This window comes from Tauraco erythrolophus, chromosome 2 (assembly GCF_009769465.1).
Source record: "Tauraco erythrolophus isolate bTauEry1 chromosome 2, bTauEry1.pri, whole genome shotgun sequence".
Lineage (NCBI taxonomy): Eukaryota > Metazoa > Chordata > Aves > Musophagiformes > Musophagidae > Tauraco > Tauraco erythrolophus.
In genome coordinates this window covers 116,743,396-116,763,255 of record NC_141466.1, presented here as the reverse complement: position 1 = coordinate 116,763,255, position 19,860 = coordinate 116,743,396, and the positions used below count along the sequence as shown (strand labels likewise).

The 19,860-nt window shown below is 37.6% G+C and overlaps 1 protein-coding gene across 22 annotated transcripts in view; it reads left to right on the top strand.

Annotated features, from left to right (window-relative positions):
• NRXN1 (neurexin 1) overlaps positions 1 to 19,860 on the top strand; it is a 763,795-nt gene that overhangs the window by 389,955 nt on the left and 353,980 nt on the right. For 20 of the 22 annotated variants that reach the window (XM_086630300.1, XM_086630295.1, XM_086630283.1 and 17 more), the window contains 2 exons: positions 305 to 478; positions 6,066 to 6,185. In XM_086630300.1, coding sequence (XP_086486426.1) covers positions 305 to 478; positions 6,066 to 6,185 — 294 coding nt within the window. Of the gene's footprint in view, positions 1 to 304; positions 479 to 5,064; positions 5,092 to 6,065; positions 6,186 to 19,860 lie in introns of all 22 variants that reach the window. The other 2 variants (XM_086630158.1, XM_086630148.1) reach the window with 1 other exon arrangement.

Below are 19,860 nucleotides of genomic sequence, written 5' to 3'. Positions count from 1 at the left end.
CTGAATCCTCATCTGTGAAACAGGTGCATGTTTCCTGTATATATGAGCTGGCACTTGAATAACAATGCCGGGTACTTTGAAGTAATTAGTCATACAAATGTGAAATCTACATACGCGTTTGAAGGAGTATAGCCCTGCAATGTCTTTTCACTTCATATATGTTATCAATGTTTTGTTCTATGTTTACTTTGAAGAATGTTTTTCTGAGATACCTGTCATTCAGCACAAAAAGGCCAGAAGATCAAGCAGGTCAAAGATTCTACAGGTTTTTTTTCTGTATCTAATATTGATTTCTCCTTAACAGGTGATTTGTATATTGGAGGAGTGGCCAAAGAAATGTACAAGTCCTTGCCAAAACTGGTGCATGCAAAAGAGGGATTCCAAGGCTGTCTTGCATCAGTTGACTTGAATGGACGGCTCCCTGATCTAATCTCAGATGCTCTCTTCTGCAATGGGCAAATAGAAAGAGGATGTGAAGGTATTGAATATGCTGATGTTTTTTTTATATAGTGGTGAAAGTACTGTGTTAATCCTGCAGAGTTTTGTCTATATATACACTCCATACATGGAAAGACTATATTTTACCTGCTTCTAATTGATCTTGCTTGACCCTTTCTTATATAAGGACTGCATTTTTTTTAATATTATGGAGACAAGTTTGTGCCTGCCCTATAGCACAGAGATTGATCTGAGGACATGAGTTAACTTTTTAAATGTTTAATCTTCCATCCTTCTCCAGTGGCAAGATATTATGCATGTATTTTGTTTACTTGTGATGTATTTTAATTAATTAATAACAATTAGATTCAATGAAGTCTTTTGTGTCTTCGTAATACTTAGGCATTAGCTACTGCTGAGACATTAGCTAATTAATTCCATTTTTAAAGCAGACATTTTGAGATTATTAATTCAAGGCCAATTTATGAAACTGTTTGAGATCAATCTTCCATCTTCTCTACTTTTGCTCTCCCCTGAGACTTTTATTGTCTTGAGCCTTTCTATCTGAAATCAGTAACAGCCAAATACGTTTTATCTCACATTTTTTATGTCTTTATTGACTCATCTGGAATATCACAGATTTTAAGTGAGGACAGAATTAGAAGAGGTGTATTTGTAATTCAGGGGTGTCAATCTCTAGCTATTTTTCTAGCTGTCGTTTAATCCCACTTTATTTTTACTATGATTTATCGAATAATTTAAATCAGTGCTCTGTCTCTGCATATATATTCACATAATTCTGAATTTTGTGGCTATGTTTAATTTCATGTGTTCTCCTTTCAAAGTGCCATTCTTCTCTGGACAGAAAAATGTATAAATGACACTGTAGAATCTCAAGTGGGAATCTTGATGATTTTGATATCAAATTTATTAAGTTTGCAAATAGACATTGTAAAAAATCCAAGTAGAGTTGAAGGGTTTTCTCAAGCTTCATGAGATAAAGCTATCTTGTTGAAAAATTTTGTCTCTTCTTTTGTTGTGTCTACAATGCGTTTATACAGGTGGAACTTTTTTGTTCTTTACCTGCTACCCTTAGTTAACAGTATAAATTCTATTTATAGCACATAGAAATAGGTAAAATTCACAACTTGTTTTTCTGTAGCTTTATTGTCTACTTATTTCCATCAGCAATGGAAAAATATATATAAATTAGTTTGTCACTGAGTTTAGAAAATTAGATTCTGCTTTCTGAATAGCATTAGCAAGTTCCATGCCTGCACCATCCCTTTGGAGAATCAAAGTATGCCTTAATTTCATTATGCAATTCATAGCTTCTTTTGAAATTATGTAATTTTCTAAATGAATTTTGTGTACTTCAAAGAAATATTGCCATGGGCCTAGAGTGCGAGTTCACCTCTTAAACCAGTGGCACAGCTCAACTATCAGTGGATTTCATAAAGCTACCAACAATTTAATAAAATCCATACCAAAATCATCTGACACAAACAAAATGATCAAACCGGACGTACCACTTGGCTTCCAGAGAACTGCCTCATAGAAAGTCTTTTGGAGGAGTGAAACAGCATGGAGTGAAATATTCCCTTCCAACCTTTCTGCTTAACCCTTGCAAGTTAACTCTTCCATCTCACTTGTTTACTTCAGGTCTTCCTATCTGATCCATCTATCGCTCTCTTGTCTGCAGACCATGGATCAGATGCGCAAAAAAAACCATTGACACCTAAAATGTGATTTAAGTCATTTACAAATTTAAATGCCTCCAAGAAGTCTCTTGTATGCCTCAAGCTGCCCATAGCTCTGCTGCTGTGTACAGACATGACTGTCTCCATCCTTACAGAGCTGAGCAGTTTTGCATCTATCTCACGCTGCAATGGGATGCGTAAGCTCTGTCAGTCTCCTGAGAATACTGAGTCCAAAGAGCTTAGGACAGACACAGCAGCAGAAGCAATTTTCTGCTTTCTGATGACAAGAAATATTAGTCACCACCACTCTCAATCCAAGAGACAGCTGGTTGTACTGGTGGGCACACATCCTTTTTTAAGACATCAGCCTGCTGCAAAATCTTTCCCGAGAAGTGAGGTGCTTGGATTTGATGTTCTTTGGACACTTATGGGATTGGATTCCCCAGCTTTCTGGGATAAAAAAATAACCCTGAGGAGTAAGCACTTTTTCTATCTTCTGCCAAACTGTGAAGCCATGATGTGCTACTAATTAATTGTATCTCTTAGGATTTCATTCTTATAAGGTTAATATTTTTCAATGACTTTACTGTCGTAAGTGCATGTTAAAAATTCTTTCTTTGGAACATTTTTTGCAAACCCACACATGGGATTGGTGTGGCAAGTCGTAAGGCTTGCATTTCGACCTTTCAGCCACGGACAGATAGATATCTCTGTTCTCTGTCATTGAGCACTGAATATAATTTGCATTTGACTGAATCCACCTTGTTGACAAATTTTCAATGACTAGAACCGATAGAAACTAACAACTACAAACATAAATACATTAACTAGCTTTTTGAATTGTTAACAACAAACCCCAGAGTCAGATCTAAGTGTCAGCCCTGTTTTTCTCTAGTCAAATCCATTGTACTTTCTTCACACACTTTAAATAAAGCAGAGTTATAGAAATTACAGAATGATAAAAAAATATTTTTAATTTATTTAGGAGGAAAATGCACTCTGTGCATGCATGTCCATAGATAATATAATTTGTGTATTAAATGAACTACATGAAACATTTCAAAGTATTAACATAAATGAAGATTCTTGGTGATGAGATATGGAATTTGGTTTTGCAATATATAGTGAAACATTGTACATGCTACTTAATAATGCTTTTTGCATAATATATAGCATGTAAGCCCTCACATAAGACAAATGTAAATGGGAGACCAAATCCAGTCAATTCAAAAGTCTGCAGTGAAGACTGAATAAATTAGAATGCTTAAATAGAATGTGAATCAAAAGATGAGTGCTTGAGAAGTATATTAGAGTATTTTTACTAAATAGCTTAGTTCTGTAATATATATAGGAAAATATGAACCTGTTACAGTGGATATTATAGTATTTATTGACATTAAACAGTCCTCCTCTGTTCTTAAAAAAAAATAGATAGCCTACTTATATTAGAAGAAATTCTTACATGTAAGCTAGTCTTGATGGCAATTTTCGAATAATGACTACTATAGAAGCCAGAAGTGTTAAGACTCAGTTTCATAAAAAGCAAAATACCCTGCTTTTTAACAAGATCCTATCTGTTTTTCCAAATATGTGTCGTTTAACATGTACTTTTTAATGTGCCTACAGGGTTCTGCAGTTTGTGTACTTTTAAGTCCTTGTGACTTTTGCTCTACTTTTGCAAAGATGAGGAAATCTAACATTGCATAACTAAAGTGTAAATAAATGCATGAATATATAACATTTAAACACCTACAGATATTTTCACTTCATCTTTGTAAAGTTTCTGGGTAGCAGAATCTGGTGAGAAAAAAATGTGTCTTGTCTTGTCAGCTACGGGATTCTGTCATTATAATCTCCAGCTCAGGAAAGGATGATGTAATGCCCAAATGTTTAAGCTTCTGGGCTCGAAACTCCAAAGAAAAGGAAATCACTATCCTAGGTCTACCTACTGCAGTCAATTAGTTATGGGTATTATTGTTGCTGTTATTGTTTGAATGGGAGAAAATAGAACAGTTGATATTTTTTCCAACACAGGGATGCAGGGTACACTGCCCTTATTCTTATTCTGCACTGGTGACCGTTCAGGCCCTGGTTCAGAGGTGTGCTCGAGCAGGGCCTCATTTACAACAAGTGGCCATCGAGCTAGCTTAAATCATATTGATAAGGTTTTTCTGAGTTACTGGCAAATCAAAAGAAAATCCCACACTGAGATCTTTCAAGGAGCTGGAATGCGAAAGAGAAGGGTTAAATGGTTTTCTCTCTACAGGATGATATCAGGATATTTGTATAATCTTTGGACTAGTCTTGCCCTGTCATCAATGACTAGCAGTAAGAGTTTCAAATGGATATTGATGTATCTTCTCCAAAACATTTTAGGAGAATTTTATCATCTCAGAACCAAATTTTTCCTTATAGTGTCAAGAGTCAGTGTGAAATGTGTGTGTGAGCTCATAGTAATCTGTAGTTCATTGTCTATTTTTCAGTCTTCATTCATCAGTCACAAAGAAAGGGTTAGAAAAAACAAAGACCAGAGAGGATGATGGTGCTAATTATTCTTGAATTCAGTGTATCTGAACATGACAAATGGCTAGTCAGGATTCAGCCATGCATTTACTCTGCTAATGCATTCATATCTATCCAAGGAAGAAAAAAAAAAAACAACTTTTAATTTTCCTTCATTACATGTCATCAGCTCAATTAACCATTATATTTGTAGTAAAATACTGGCAAATTACTGCTTTCTTATTTTGGCTTGCCTGAAGATTTATGGCTATTAGCATTAATTTGTTTGCATTATATGGCATTTCTTTCTCTCTTTAACAGCAGCATGCACTTTACTCTGAATGGTTTTTTTCTGTGTTTGCTGCCATTTCAATATTGCTTACTAACATTTAATATATTTTGCTTTTTTATTTTGCTGACAAAGTTGCATTGATGAAAGCTGATTTGCAAGGTAGATAGCCCTGTGTGTATTAAACAAGACTGAAACCCCCAATGCACAGTTGGATTTCTGCAATAAATACTCTCTACATTTCAGATCGAAAGTGTGTTATTTTGTTTCAGATTTTGTCTTTCACACCTCTAAAACAATGGGCTACACCAACCTTCATTTTCCTGCATAGCTTGCATAAAGGCTTTCAGTCTTGAATGTGTTTGTATAGTGATTGCTTTAATGCATTGATCATTCCTTTTCAAATTTCTTTATATTTCAGTAGTCTAGTTATGATTCTTTAGAAAAAGAGTAGCTTTGTTTTTGATGCGTATGTCACATTTTGGCATGCAAAGTTGTTAGTAGTCTGATTTTCTGCATTTCCCCTTAAAAAAAGGAACCTGCATGGGATCCCTGAAGCATGTGAATCAGTACTTGCCAACATTCCTGCCAAAAAATTCCAAACTCCTCTTAGTTTTAGATCTAAATCATTTAAAATAATTTGTGGGATTAAAGCATTGTATAGTGTAGCTTCATTCTATTTTTTTTTTTTTATTTTGTTTTGGTTTTCATTTTATTTTCCAGTCTTTACTTTCTTCTCCCAGAACTTTGCTTTCTGTGGCATCTGGCTTTGCTGGTTGAAATGTATTTACAGGGAAAAAATAATACTGAAGTTTTTAGAAAATGTTTAGTCAGTTAATGATCTGAGATGAGATTAACAAATAACTTGCAACAAAGTTAACATTCCCACTGCACCTGGAATAACTCTGCTTCAGTTTGTGCATTCTTATGTGTTTGACGTATCAATCTTAAAACTAAAGCAAAACCACCCTTTTAGTATTAGATGCTGTACAAAATCAGCAAGTTTATGTGCGTTTTACTTGGTTGCCCTTTGCTCGTTTGGTTTGAGATATTGGCAACTAGTTCACTGTGATCCAGTGAGAAATACCTTTCTTTGGAAGACAAAGTGCAAGTCCTTCTTTGTATGTTCTCATCAGGCCCCAGCACAACGTGCCAAGAGGATTCCTGCGCAAACCAGGGAGTGTGCTTACAGCAGTGGGATGGATTCAGTTGCGACTGTAGTATGACCTCCTTTAGTGGACCCTTATGCAATGACCGTAAGTACCCTAAAAAATGCTGATCTGAGCGCTCAAGAGCTCTAAGGCAATATTTGAAGCAAGTGTCTGGAGCTTCATAGTATTTTAATATTAGATATTTAAATGAACTGGCAAACCTTGTGAAAATCTATAGGGCTTGTGGAAGAACATAGCTAAAATATAGAGTATAAATTTTGGACAATGAGCAATATCAAACACTGTCAGAATTTGGTTTTATTACACTTGATTACATCTCATATACTGATGGTTACCTGTTTGAAATAATCCCTTTCTTGCATAAATGTTACAAACAGAGTTTTTTTCCTAGTTGAGAAAGCCTTTTACGTTTTATTATCTTAAGCTATATTGTCATTTTGTAGCATTATATCATGAGGGCTATAATTACTATGAAACAGTTGACAAGGCTCATTATCTCTTTTTGTAGATTTCTTTAGGTGACACACTAAGCTTTCCAATAATAAAAACATGCCAAGTATTTTAGTTCTTTTAAATTTCATCTGAATAAAACTACATAACATACACCAACCATCTGGTCTTTCAGGAAAAGCTTAAATGTGTCAAAAATAAGGGGCTTGATTCACCAGTGTCGTAATATAGTTTCATTCCAATCTAGCCTTATTGATCTAAATAGAATTATGCAGAAGTGAAAGTGAAATAGCAATGCAAGAGCCATAATGATCTGATTAATTGATTAATCTGTGTAACTGATTAAAGCGATCTATTGAGTTTTCTTTTTAACTTGCCACATTTGAAATATCTGAATGTTGCACATTTTTATATCCATGGGAAGAGGGAATTTCTTTAAGGTTAGACATTTTTATTTCTATTTGTATACATTTATCTGAATGAATTACTGATGGTAGAAAGTGTTGGTATAACAGTCTAGTCAAGCATTTCAGATTTCTATGTCTTATTCTGATAAGGTGTACCTCCTTGGATAAACCCTAAAGTAATAGAATAATGATAATCTGAAAGGCTTTTGGCTCAAATTGTATACAACTCAAGGCTAGAAAATGAATTATATATAAAAGCTACACCAATTATTCTCATGAAAGTTTCACTTTTCTACTCCTGACCATGTTTAAAAACTATGGAAAGAACTCATCTCAGTCTGTTTCACTGCAGTTGCTGTTATGGTAGAAAAGACATGCAGTATCAAAAAACTTTTGATAACTCGTGCAGAGGTTTGGGGTTACTTTCTGTATATGAGTTTGCCTTTCCCAGCAATGTGAGTGATTAGACATACTGCTAAACATATATTTTTAAAGATTTCAGTCTCCTATCTCCTACAGGACAAAATTATTTGTTTCTATTTTACTTCTAAGTCGTTATTTCTGTTCTTCTATGATCTTTGAGTTCTTCCAAAAGTAATTAAAAACTATTAATAAGAAGTTATATATTCCACATCTACCAAAGGAAGTCTCTGTTTACAAATTTGTCTTAATAGTAACTGATGTCTGGACCTGGAATAGTCTGTGAATTATTTCTTCAAGTGTCAGCTGTTGCATAAATTTGGCAAACTGATGAACTTACATAAGAAAGATATTTACCAACCTGTGCAGGCTCATTTGTATGGTAACATTATGGACTACGTTGCACACAATCAGATAACTCTCAATATACTATTTCTGATGATGATAAAGGAGTACCTTTAGTACATGGCTGCCTAAAATACTTAGTATTTCCCAAATAAATCTTTTTTTTTAATGTTCTTCTATCACAAACATGAAATATAAATTGATCCTAGATATGGATGTTTTTTAATAGAATGCAGAGTCTGGTAAATATAATACATTTGGCTTCTTGCTTTATCTTGCCTCCTCATATTAGTTCAGATACCAAAAATCTGCAAAAGAAATCTAACGAGGGAGATTTTTCATAATGGTGTTTGTGAGGGAAAGGAGAAGAAATGATGTCGTAATCTCAGTGTCCTCTAGATGCTCCTAGACTTCTCTCTGCTGTGTTTGGGAAGAGCATAACGGGAAAAGAAACGATGAAATATTACTACAGTTTTTAGTAACTTGCATAGGCTGCACAGCACAGGCTAAACTTCTGCAGCGCTGAAGTAAGACAAATTCCCTTCATGCGAAGAAAGATTATCTCAGGAACAGGTCTGGAATAGCACCTGCTGAAAAACACATCCTCTTCAAAAGGATTTAGGCATGTTTCTGAGCAGTGTGTGTGAGCATGTTTCCATGGCAGATCACACATGGAGTGATGCTGGTAGACAGAAGCTGAAATCTAACCTGATATTGCTACACAGACAGGCCCATGGCTTACTTTACATTTGAATGTACCGTATTTTTTTATTTTATTTTCAATTTTATAAATGGAGTATTCAGGACATCAGAATCTCATAGGTAGAGATTTTTTGTTACCAAAACCAAAAATTTACCAAAAATTTACCACTTAAAAATAAGTGTCAGTGGTCATAAGAGAGACAGTTAAAAAGTATATGGTTTATGGAGACTTGCATCTCTCCTGTACTGGGTGTCTGTGTCCAGGCTTTGGCAGCAGGAGGCTGCAGGGTGGCTTCTATGAGGAGAGGACTGGGTTGTCCCATGAGGCTAGCATGGCCAACTTCAACAGACCCACCACAGGGCACAGCTGAGTCCCTCAGCCAAGCTGGTGCCCCCTCTATGAACGTGCACTTAGAAAGTATGCCATTTTTAACAAAATGCCAGACAGATGAAGGAGGAGGGAACAAAAAGAGTGAGAAACAGCAGAGGGAACACCAAGAACAGAGCAGGGAGAGTGGGTGAGCAGCTGGGTGGGCGGTTGGCCCTTAGCCAGGATTATCCCACCACACCTCCCCACTAATTTGTTCCACCACTTCTTAGGGAACATATTTCAGTAGAAATTTCAGAGTGTCAAAATGGCTGAGATGAGAGGGGACCTGTGGAGATTGTCTAGTCCAATCCCTCTGCTCAGAGCAGAGTCAGCTAGTACAGGTTGTCCAGAGATGTGTCCAGTTGGGTTTTTAATATCTCCAAAGATGGAGACACCTCAACCTCCCTGGCAAGCCTGTACCAGTGCTCAGTCACCCACACAGTACAAACCTTTTCCTTATATTTAAATGAGATTTTGCATATTTCAGTTTGTTCCTGTTACCTCTTGTCCTGTCACTGGGCACCACTGAGAAGAATCTGGCTCTATCTTCTGTAGTCTAACCCATCAGATATTTTAAAACGTTGATAGGATCCCCTCTGATCCTTCTCTTCTCCAGGCTGAACAGTCTCAGCTCTCTCAGCATCTCTTCATATGAACCATAGAATCATTTAGGTTGGAAAAGACTTTGAAGATCAACTGTAAACCCAACGCTGCCATGTCCCTAAGCGCACCACATCTACATATCTTTTAAATACCTCCAGGGATGGTGACTCAACCACTTCACTAGTCAGCCTGTTCCAATGCTTCACCAAAGTTTTTGGTGAAGAAATTTTTCCTAATATCCAATCTAAACCTCTCCCAGTGCAACTCAAGGCCATTTCCTCTTGTCCTATCACTTCTTACTTGGGCAAAGAGACCAACACCCTCATCTCCTTTCAGGTAGTTGTAGAGAGCAACAAGGACTCTCCTCAGCCTTCAGGCTAAATAACCCTAGTTCCTTCCCTCAGCAGCTCCTCATAGGACTTGTGCTCTAGACCCTTCACCAGCTTCGTTGCCCTTCTTTGGACACATTCCAGCACCACAAGGTTTTTCTTGCAGTGAGGGGCCCAAAATACAGTATATTCAGAATACTGAACACAGTTTTGGAGGTGTGGCCTCACCAGTGCCGAGTACAGGGGGACAATCACTTCCCTAGTCCTGCTGGTCACACTATTCCTGATACAAGCCAGGATGTTGTTGGCCTTCTTGGCCACCTGGGCACACTGCTGGCTCATATTCATGCGGCTGTCAACCAATATCCCACGGTCCTTTTCTGCCAGGCAGCTTTCCAGCCACTCTTCCCCAAGCCTGTAGGGTTGCCTGGGTTTGTGATGACCCAGGTGCGGGATCTGGCACTTAGGCTTGTTGAGTCTTGTACAATTGGCCTCAGCCCATCAATCCAGCCTGTTGAGATCCGTCTGTAGACCCTTTCTACCCTCAAGCAGATTAACACTCCTGTCCAATTTGGTGTCGTCTGCAAACTTACTGAGGGTGCATTTGATCCCCTCATCCAGATCATTTATAAAGATATTAAACAGAACTGAGCCCTGGGGAACAGCACTTGTGACCAGCCACCAGCTGGATTTGACTCCATTCACCACAACTCTGTGGCTGGCCATCCAGCCAGTTTTTACTCACCAAAGAGTGTGCTCATCCAAGCCATAAGCAGCCAATTTCTTCAGGAGAATGCTGTGGGAAACCATGTGAAATGCTTTATTAGAGAGGTGCTTTGATTCCTTAATAACCTTTGTGGCCCTTTGCTGGACTTATTCCAATATGCCTATGTTGTTCTGGCACTGGGGAGCCCAGCAGTAAGAGACAGTGCTCTGGATGCATCTCAGCTGTGCCGAGTAGAGGGCAAGGATCACATCTCAACCTCTCTGTGACATTTTTCCGAATGCAGCCAATGAGGCTGTTGGCCTTCTTTGCCATGAGAGCATATTGCTGACTCATGTTCAACTTGTCTACCAGGATGCCCAGATCTTTTCCTGCAAAACTGCTTTCCAGCTGATGAGGCCCCAGCCTGTCCTGGTGCATGGGGTTATTCCTCCCCGGGTGCAGGATTTGGCATTTTCCTTTGTTTTATGAAGTACTTGTCAGCCCACTTCTCCAGCTTGTCAGCAAGCCTCTGAATGGCAGCACATATATCTGATCCATCCACCATCCTCCTAGTTTTGTATCATCTGCAATTTGCATGAAAGTGTACAAATTACCTTGCTGCCTTTGAGTTGATACTTTCGGCATGTTTCCCATAGTAACCTCAGTGCACGAAGATTTGACATGTATCATTCCTAGGCTTTACAATGTAAATGTCTCATGTATCATTCTTCTCTTTAATTTCCAAAATGGTTTGGAGGAAATAATGAAAGAAATAGTTTCTTGAAAACTGTGAGAATACTTTCTGCTGATACAGTGTGCAAGAAGTTTCTTCAATCTTTCATATAACAGCAAATTACTACTCCTGTGCTATTCAGTGTATTATTCCAGGTGAAAATATACACAGCTTAAAGTGAAGATATTTAAAAGTTCTCTCAAAACAAGCACCACATAAGGCAGGCTGTTTCTTTTGCAGTCCAGGAGTGTCCTCTGTGTGTCAGCTAGAGAGGAGAAGTTTAGGGAATATAATCCTATGGAAAATGACCTGGGCCATCCAAGGATAAGGCTACAGTTTTGCAGCTCTCATCAGGAACACCCACAGTTTAATCCACAAAAGTTTTGCTTAGTTGCAAATCTCAGTACTCCACTACAGTGAGGATGCAGTGCCTGTAGACTGTAAGCCTCTGTGGTGGCACAGGTGGGAACATTCTGTATGCTGCAGCTTCCCATTTACTGGAAGATAAGCAAGAAGGGGGAATTTATGACCCCAAGATGCTACATAGATTATCATTTTCTCTTTTGATGTCATATGACACTTGGAGATTCAGGGCAACAGCGCTCTTTAGATGTGATAGACAGAAGTGTTACACTGATAAGTGTAAAGCAGGCCAGTAGCCGTTGTTCCTACAAAATAGGATTATACAGAAGACTGTACTAAAAGGACAGTTAATGGCTGTTCTTACAAATGGATGACTGCATGCAACTCCTCTGAGAAAATACATCACGAACATTGTAACTATTTCTAATAGCAGGTTATGTAGTGAAAGCTATCCTCCCAGGAAACTCAGCTTTTTTATAACACTAGGGTTGAAAATTACTCTGGCAAAACAAAACAAATCTGTAAGAAATTATCTACTTTCTGTAAGTTTACATCTGTTTTTACTTGGGCAGTCTTTAAGTATAGCCATATTAGTGAATGTAATGTCATGTTTGTGAAAACAAATACTGCTATTATGGCACAGAAAATAGCAAACATAATAACATTGTCACATTACATTAGTATAGAAATGTTGTGTGCTAAATTACAGGGCAGCTTCAACGCTGTTACCATAGGGAATAATGTATTGGCGTTGTACTTGTGATGGTATAGCTAATACTGTGTCAACACTTTCATTAAAATCCATTTCTGAAGGGTTAGAACTTCACCACGCAGTCTCTTCTGACTAGGAGTTTGACATTCTCAACCACTGTGAGTAACAAAACTCTTTTTTAAAGTTCTCCTATTTTACTTTGACTCTTTACCAAGAAAAAATCAAAAGCCCTCATTTAAATGGAGAACTGTGTCAATATTATAAAATGGGTTCATGTAGAACATGTTTGATTTTCTTGATATTTGATCGCATTATAGAGATACTGCCTTTCAGCTAAGGCTATATGTGTAGTGCTGGTTAGATTTTATTTTAAATGTGTTTGAATGTTACTGTAATAATTGTTGTGTATTGGAACAATTTAGCTGGAGATTAGACAAGGAGTTCAAGGAAGGCTTGCTAGGAAAAGAAGGAATCCACCTGCCAACAGGAGGCAAAAGCATCTTTGCCACAAGTTGGCCAACCTGGTGAGGAGAGAGCCAGGACTAGGAATGATACGGAATGGAGATAACTCACAAGAAAGTGAGGAAATAGTGGACTGAGTATAATGGGAAGGTGTGGAGCTCTGCCCATGGACAAGTGATGAGCCAGCTGAAAGTTTATGGGTTAGGGTTAGAGGGCAGACCAAAGTCTGATATGATGTGATGGGTATCTGCTACAAAATGCCTGATAAGAAGGAAAAAATAGATGAGACCTTCTTCAGATAAGTTGAAGAAGCCTTGAATTACCCCAGTATCTGCTAGACGGGCAACAGAACAGGGCACAAGCAGTCTAGGAGGTGTCTGGAGTACATTTACTTGCTGACACAGGTGATCAAGGAGCCAATGAAGGGAGGCACACTGCTAGACTTTATACATACAGACAAGGAAGAACAGATCAGGGTTGCCATGGTCAGGAAGTTCTAGTTTCTGAGACGTAGGAGCAAGACAAAAAGCTGTAATGTAATCCCAGACTTCAAGAGAGCAGACCTTGGCCTGTTCAGGGACTTGCCTAGAAGAATCCCATGGGGCCCAGGAGAACTGGTAGATTTTCAAGGATCATATCCTTGAAGCTGAGGAACCCTCATACACAACTTCATACGCAGAAAATCAAGCAAAAGTGGCAAAAGGCAGGAAGAGTCTCTGACAAAACTTGAACATTAAAAGGGAGTGTGCAAGAAGTGGAAGCAGGGTCAGGTGGCCCAGGAATAATGTAGACATGCTGTCCATGCATGCAGGGGTGGAGTTAGGAAAGCCAAAGCCCACTTGGAGTTTAATCTGGCGAGGGACATAGAGGAAAACAGGGAGGGCTCTTACCTGCAGTGAAATAGCAGGAAAATGTGGGCCTGCCACTGGATGGGATGAGGGGACCTCATGAAAAGGGACATGGAAGAAACTGAGGCGTGCCATCTTCTTTGCCTTGGTCTTTACTGGTAAGACTAGCCTTTAGCGCTTTCAGCAATTCCAGCTCCCTGACACCAGCGGGAGAGTCTGGAGCAAGGAAGACTTACCTCAGTGGAGAAAGATCAGGTCAGGAAATATCTAAACAAAGTTACATATACAAGTTCCTGAGACCTGATGGGAGGCATCCACAAGTGTCACAGGTTATTGCAAAGCTGCTCTTGATTATGTATGAAAGATCATGGCTATTGGGAGCAGTTCCTGAGAACTGGAAAAAACCCAAATGTTTCTCCTGTCTTCAAGAAGGCAGAACCAGTAAACTACAGGCTGGTCAGCCTCACCTTGATCACTGGAAAGATGGTGGAGAAAATCTGCCTGGAAGCCACTTCCAAACATATTAGGGACAAGAATGTTTTTAGGGGTAGCCAGTATGCACTTATGAAGGGGGAATAATGTATTATTAAATGATAGTGGATTCAGTACTTAGGTATTTGTCATTTTCTTCTAAGCTGACAATCTGTGTTCTGATTTGCAACCATGCTGAGCACTCAGAATTGGGACTGAAATATACATGTTTCCAGAAAATCAAATCCTCATTTTTTTCAGATTGAATACTGAACAGTGGATACTTTTGGCTGTTATCGAGGATGATAGAATTTAGGACATGTAAAAATACATTAGTTAAAGTTTATGAGAGATTTGGATGTTAGAGTATTCGACATTATAAAAATTCCAGGAGGAACTGAATGATTCTCTCTTCATTGCAGTGTTTGGAGAGTGCATTAAGTAATAGTAAGGTTATCCTTTGAACCCCAAAAACCCTAGATATCGAGTCAGTGTTTGACTTCTGCAATAAGTGAGCAGTTTTATAAACACCAGCCTTCTTCACCACAGAGTTCTGATCAAAACAGGCACATACTTATGCTAAATGAGGCAAGAGTCTTATACTTTGTAATAATCCATATGCAAGGAGGGATAATTTAATATTGCACACAAAAGTGTAGACCTGGCTTTCCTTAGGTCTTATGTTTAATGTCTTGTATGTGTGTATATATTAAAAAAAAAAAAAAGACACACACTGTATAGTGTATTAAAAAATAGGAGTATTTATTTTCTCTTATCCATGCTACTGACTTTTTACAGTCTTCTGAACTATCATATGATGTCTACAATGGATAGTCATTCTCCTCTCACAATATCTCCTTCTAGAATGCAAATCAGAGGGTGATATTCATATAATGTCTGTTTATATCTTCAGTCTGGTATTACAGAAATGATAGATTTAAATCATTTTACCAGATATATTTCTTTCATGTTTATTAATTGATTTAACTGTTATGGATACTACATCTTTTGGACTTTTTGACACCTAGACTGTAAGATCAGTCTTCATGCTACTTTTGTGAGAAGGATGTATACAAAATAAGGAAGCTTAATTAAACCAGTGACCAAAAGCTAAACTAACCATAAAAGCCACTCAGTAGTACTTTACAAAATTATATTACATATTCCTGGCTAAGACTTTGCAGTTGCTAGCTACCAATAAACACATAACCTGCCTTTAAGAAAAGGGATAGAAAATTCCTTAGAGTACTTTAAAACACATTTGATTTCCATCTCCTGTAGCTGAGAATTAAAAAATCCATCCCTGATAACATACTAACAGTCTAAATACTTCATATGATTGTTTTGCCACAGAGGCTCACAATACACAGGAGAAATAAAGAGAGCTGCACACAAAATTACAATGCAGGGCAAGCTGCTCCAATGAACTAATTGAAGAAATCTCAATTTGTTCAGCTTATCTTATCCAATATCTGTCTATAATGAATATCTGGAATTTCTGGTGACAAGTATCAGTGTATAAACTTCAAAGGAAGTAGGACGTCACACATGCAATCTTGAAAATGCAGAAATGTTGAGGTGTTTAGGAGAATTAGAAAAACTGGAAAAAAAGCAAGGAAAGCAAGATGTATTGCCTGTGAGCCATGGCTGTAGATCAAGATTACTTTTTCTTAACTTTTGTGTTTATTGGAATCCTAATTAGGATAGACTGAGCTGTTAGGCTCCTGTGATGTTATATGGGAGCACATGTTGCTCCAGACGTAAGTATGGAACATGTTGCACAGATGACAACATTTTTTCAAGGTTTTAGTGGCCCAGCTCTATTAGGATTTTTTTCCTCTATTTCATGTGAATTTTGTAGTATGTAAATTTTGGCCTTTCATTAAGATATATCAGACTATTAATTATGTAAGCTAACAGGCACGCTTTTGTTGACAGTCTGAAAACAAGTTTTAGAATTTTTTTCTTGTTTACATACAAATTCTGGAGTAGTCAGTTACCTGACTACTACCTCTCCAGCTGAAAATAGTTAAGTAATTTTCATTTTCTTAAATACATTACAAACTATCTGTTTAATAAATGAATAGAAATGTCTTACGTGTGAGAATATTTCTAACATGCCATAAAGTTTTAAGTGGGATACTTGATACAGAAAAAAACAAAAAAAGAACTTCCAGGGTAGCCAGAATACATTGTTATAGTTGTTCATGTAGCTCAAATAGGAGCAATTATGCAAGATTTCTGGCCCACTCAGAGGTATTTCCTATTTTACAATATTAAAAATGGAACTTAGTGTCAGAAAATTGCAAGCTTCTCTCTGCCTCTGGAGGAATCAAGGGAGTAATTAAATTGGATTTTGGTATGTCAATAATATCTTTCTCTTATTAATGGCATAATAACTTTGTAAATCACATCCTAAAAGTGTTTCCAGTGCCATAAAGGTGAAAATTATTAAGGGTTAATTAAATATATTCTCATGGAACTAAAACTGTTCTGTTGGGTATCGTTAAATTCCTTTGTCTAGAACTTTCAATTATTACAATTTAATAGCATATTATGTAAAATTCTGGCCTGAAATTTGTGTAGCCAAAAGCTATTCACAGTAATAAGCTTAGTGGACAAGTGCTGTCACTGTTCTTTCTCACAGATTTCTCTGAACATTCCAACAATATCATGTATTCAAATCAATTTTACGTAACTAGTAGTTTTTCAAACAAGATTAATCACTATACATGGCACAGCTGGAGCAGAAGTTTTAGCTCTGTAAATGGTGTCAGTCGTTCCTCTCCAACAACCCCCAAAAAAGAGCAATGAGTAAGTGCTAGTTTTTTTCATAGATGACAGCTGCAAGGGTCACGAATGGTAAGAAAGAAGAAAAATCTTTCCCAAGCAGTGTCTTCTATAACCCATAGCATAAGAACAGCTAAAAGTGTATGCCGAGAGTTTGGTAAAGTATATCTATTTTACATGTAAGATACTTAAGTACATTGGCACAATGATGCACAATGGTGTTTCAGAAAGATAAAATTATTCAGTCTTTCTGAAGTCTGTACAACTGGACTCAGGTTACTAAGGCAACCTGATCTTCTGTATTCTGGCTTGACGGATAGATAGGTAGGTTAGAATCAAAGTAACTACATACATATGAGGATGTCCTGTACTCATTGCAAAACGAGATTTTGTCGGTAGCTTGATACCATCTTTGGAGCTTTCTATGTGTTTGTTTTTGCCAGGTGCTGCAGAAAAACTGAGGCAAATAAAACCTTTCTATTAAAAGCAGAGTGAAAAAAATGACCTGAATCTTTTTTGGGTAAATCAAGGTGTTCTGGAGTCCAAATTAAAGATCTGTCTAATTCGTCAGAAGCTGAGAATGGAAGTATGCACAGGAGTAATGGCAAGGCACAGGGATACGTTATACGAACATTTTTGTAGCTTTCATAATTTTGTTCCCATGCTACAGGATGGATATTGCACCTGGTTTTGACCACTTTTGGCCTGCCAGCTCCACCTAACCAGCAGTTAATCTGAAGGAAATTTCTGAATTTTTCTTAATACATACATCCATAAGCACACTTATTCTCTCAGTGTCACGTGATGTTTAAGATCCTTCAATACGTCATTTTGACTCAGACTTATGAATCTTGTATACTGATGTAGTGTTTGGAAGTCTTCATGGCTGTTTTCTGCTTAGGTATTTTAGGAAATTATGAAAGAAGGTAAGAGAGTCAGTAATAACAGTATGAAAAAATACTGATGGAAGTAGTGCTCCTAGGGCTGAAGGAATTTTACAAAGTTTTAGTGTCTGGTTGCTTAATAAAGGCAATTGCAAAATGAAGTCCCAGCCTGGGGAAAACCACTTCATATTAAAAGCAGCCAATACCCAACTTGGGTACTGAAAAGTTGGAACTGTGGAAATGAGGGTGAAGAACCGCTAATGCTTATGAAGCAGTTTGGTGCCCACAAATCCAATTTAAAGGCTGTGTTAAGGATGCTTGTCAATCTGGTGCCAATTCTGGAGGAATGTTCATGCTGCTAAGCTTTATACTATCACTCTCTGTAATGAAGCCATACTTTGAATTGAAAACAGACATATGAAGAAGTACATCATTTCACTGTAAACATCCACACACTGAAAAACACTTAAAATGTATGATATGCAGTATTCAATGTCAGCATGCATTAATATTTACAGATACCATTTGCAAATCATCTTAAGCACTGATTCTGCTTTACCATATAAGGTAAATGCTCCCTATAGCATGTTTGTTGTTTTAAAATTCTTTCCCTTTTAAAAAGTGTAAATCTTAAGAAAACTTCTCATCAGATCAATAGGCTGATATTTGGATTATATTAAATATTTCGCAAAGAGGTCAGAGTACTTTGAGTCTGGGAACTTAACACTGTGCAGAAGTATCAGCTGTGGAGGATGACTACTGCCTATCCAGAGATCCTAAAAATAGGAGCTGAAGATGCTCGGTCCCTCTAAAACTCAGGTTTTTGATCACTTATATGATACAAATGTTGCTGGGTGCTGGGGAACAGAGGTGTACATATGCATCCTGAAATAAGGCCAGGACAGATGCTTACTACCAGCAAACTGAAATTCAGTTAGAAGTCGAGTCTCAAATCACCAGTTGAATGATGAATTTAAGTATGTTGAAACCCAAAGTCACTGCATATAGTCAAGCATTTTCTCTCTCCCTCAACTATTAAACCCAGTTCTTAAAATTAAACCCAGAGATTTTGAAATTGCTTGAAATTCTTTCTTTTTTTGCTCTTTATCCCATCTTCTGGATCACCAAAACATGTTAGTCTGGGCTCATGTTGATTACTATCCTGAATTTTCTTCTGGTCCAGTAATAATTCTAGGTTGGCTTTCCTATCTGGTCAAAAATTCATCAGAAAATTGATTTTAACCACTGATTCTGTAAGTAGCATATGGTCATATCTTTGTTAACTTGTTTGCTTTAAATACTCATATTATTTGGTGTTTAATGAAAATAGCCTTTTCTTGTAACTTCATGACCTGTAATTGTAGTGGCTGTCCTGTATTTGAACTGGATTTATAGCCAACTCACATCTTTGGTTTTGACTTTGGGCCTGAGCTCTCCTGACAAGAATTAGAAGCACCACAACCCTTCCTCACATCAGGAGGAGGTAAAGTGCCACCTTAGTCTTTCACCATTACCTGTATTGTAGAAGTATACTTGTAATTAAAGCCCCCCTGCACTGTTTCTCCTTCAAGCAGTTGTGTGCTGTACAGCATACACACAACATTCACCCAGTATTTCTGGGGAACATCAGAACCCCTGCACAAGTGTACTTATGTTTTGCATCAGCAGTGATTCTAAAAAAAAATCAGATTTACTATGCATGTACAAAGCCATCTGTATAGCTCTTTCACAAAAGGTTCAAGACTGCTCAGAATTATCAGGCTCGGTACACATAAAGATCTGATATGCGTATGGGCAGGGGACAAGTTTGAGATTCCTAAGGATCTAGCAGTTCAGCCAAGGTGCTGGATATCTGAAAACCTTGAACAAATATGAAAAATCCTCCAATTTTAGCCAGAATCTCAAAGAAGAGGATGTTCAAGGGGCTACTTGGATATCTGTGGCAATCTTCTCCCACCTGCTTGCTCGCTTTGGCCAAGTTCTGCTTTAGCCTTGAGCTCCAATCTTTCCCGTTTTATTCAGTCTTTTATTTTTTCTTTTTTGTCTGCTAAAAAGATAGGGGACACATTTTAATAGGCTTCCTTCTGTAATCCCTGAGGGGAAGTCTTTATAGCAGGAAAATATTCAAAATGATAGTATCTCTGTAATTGAAAGCACTACCAGG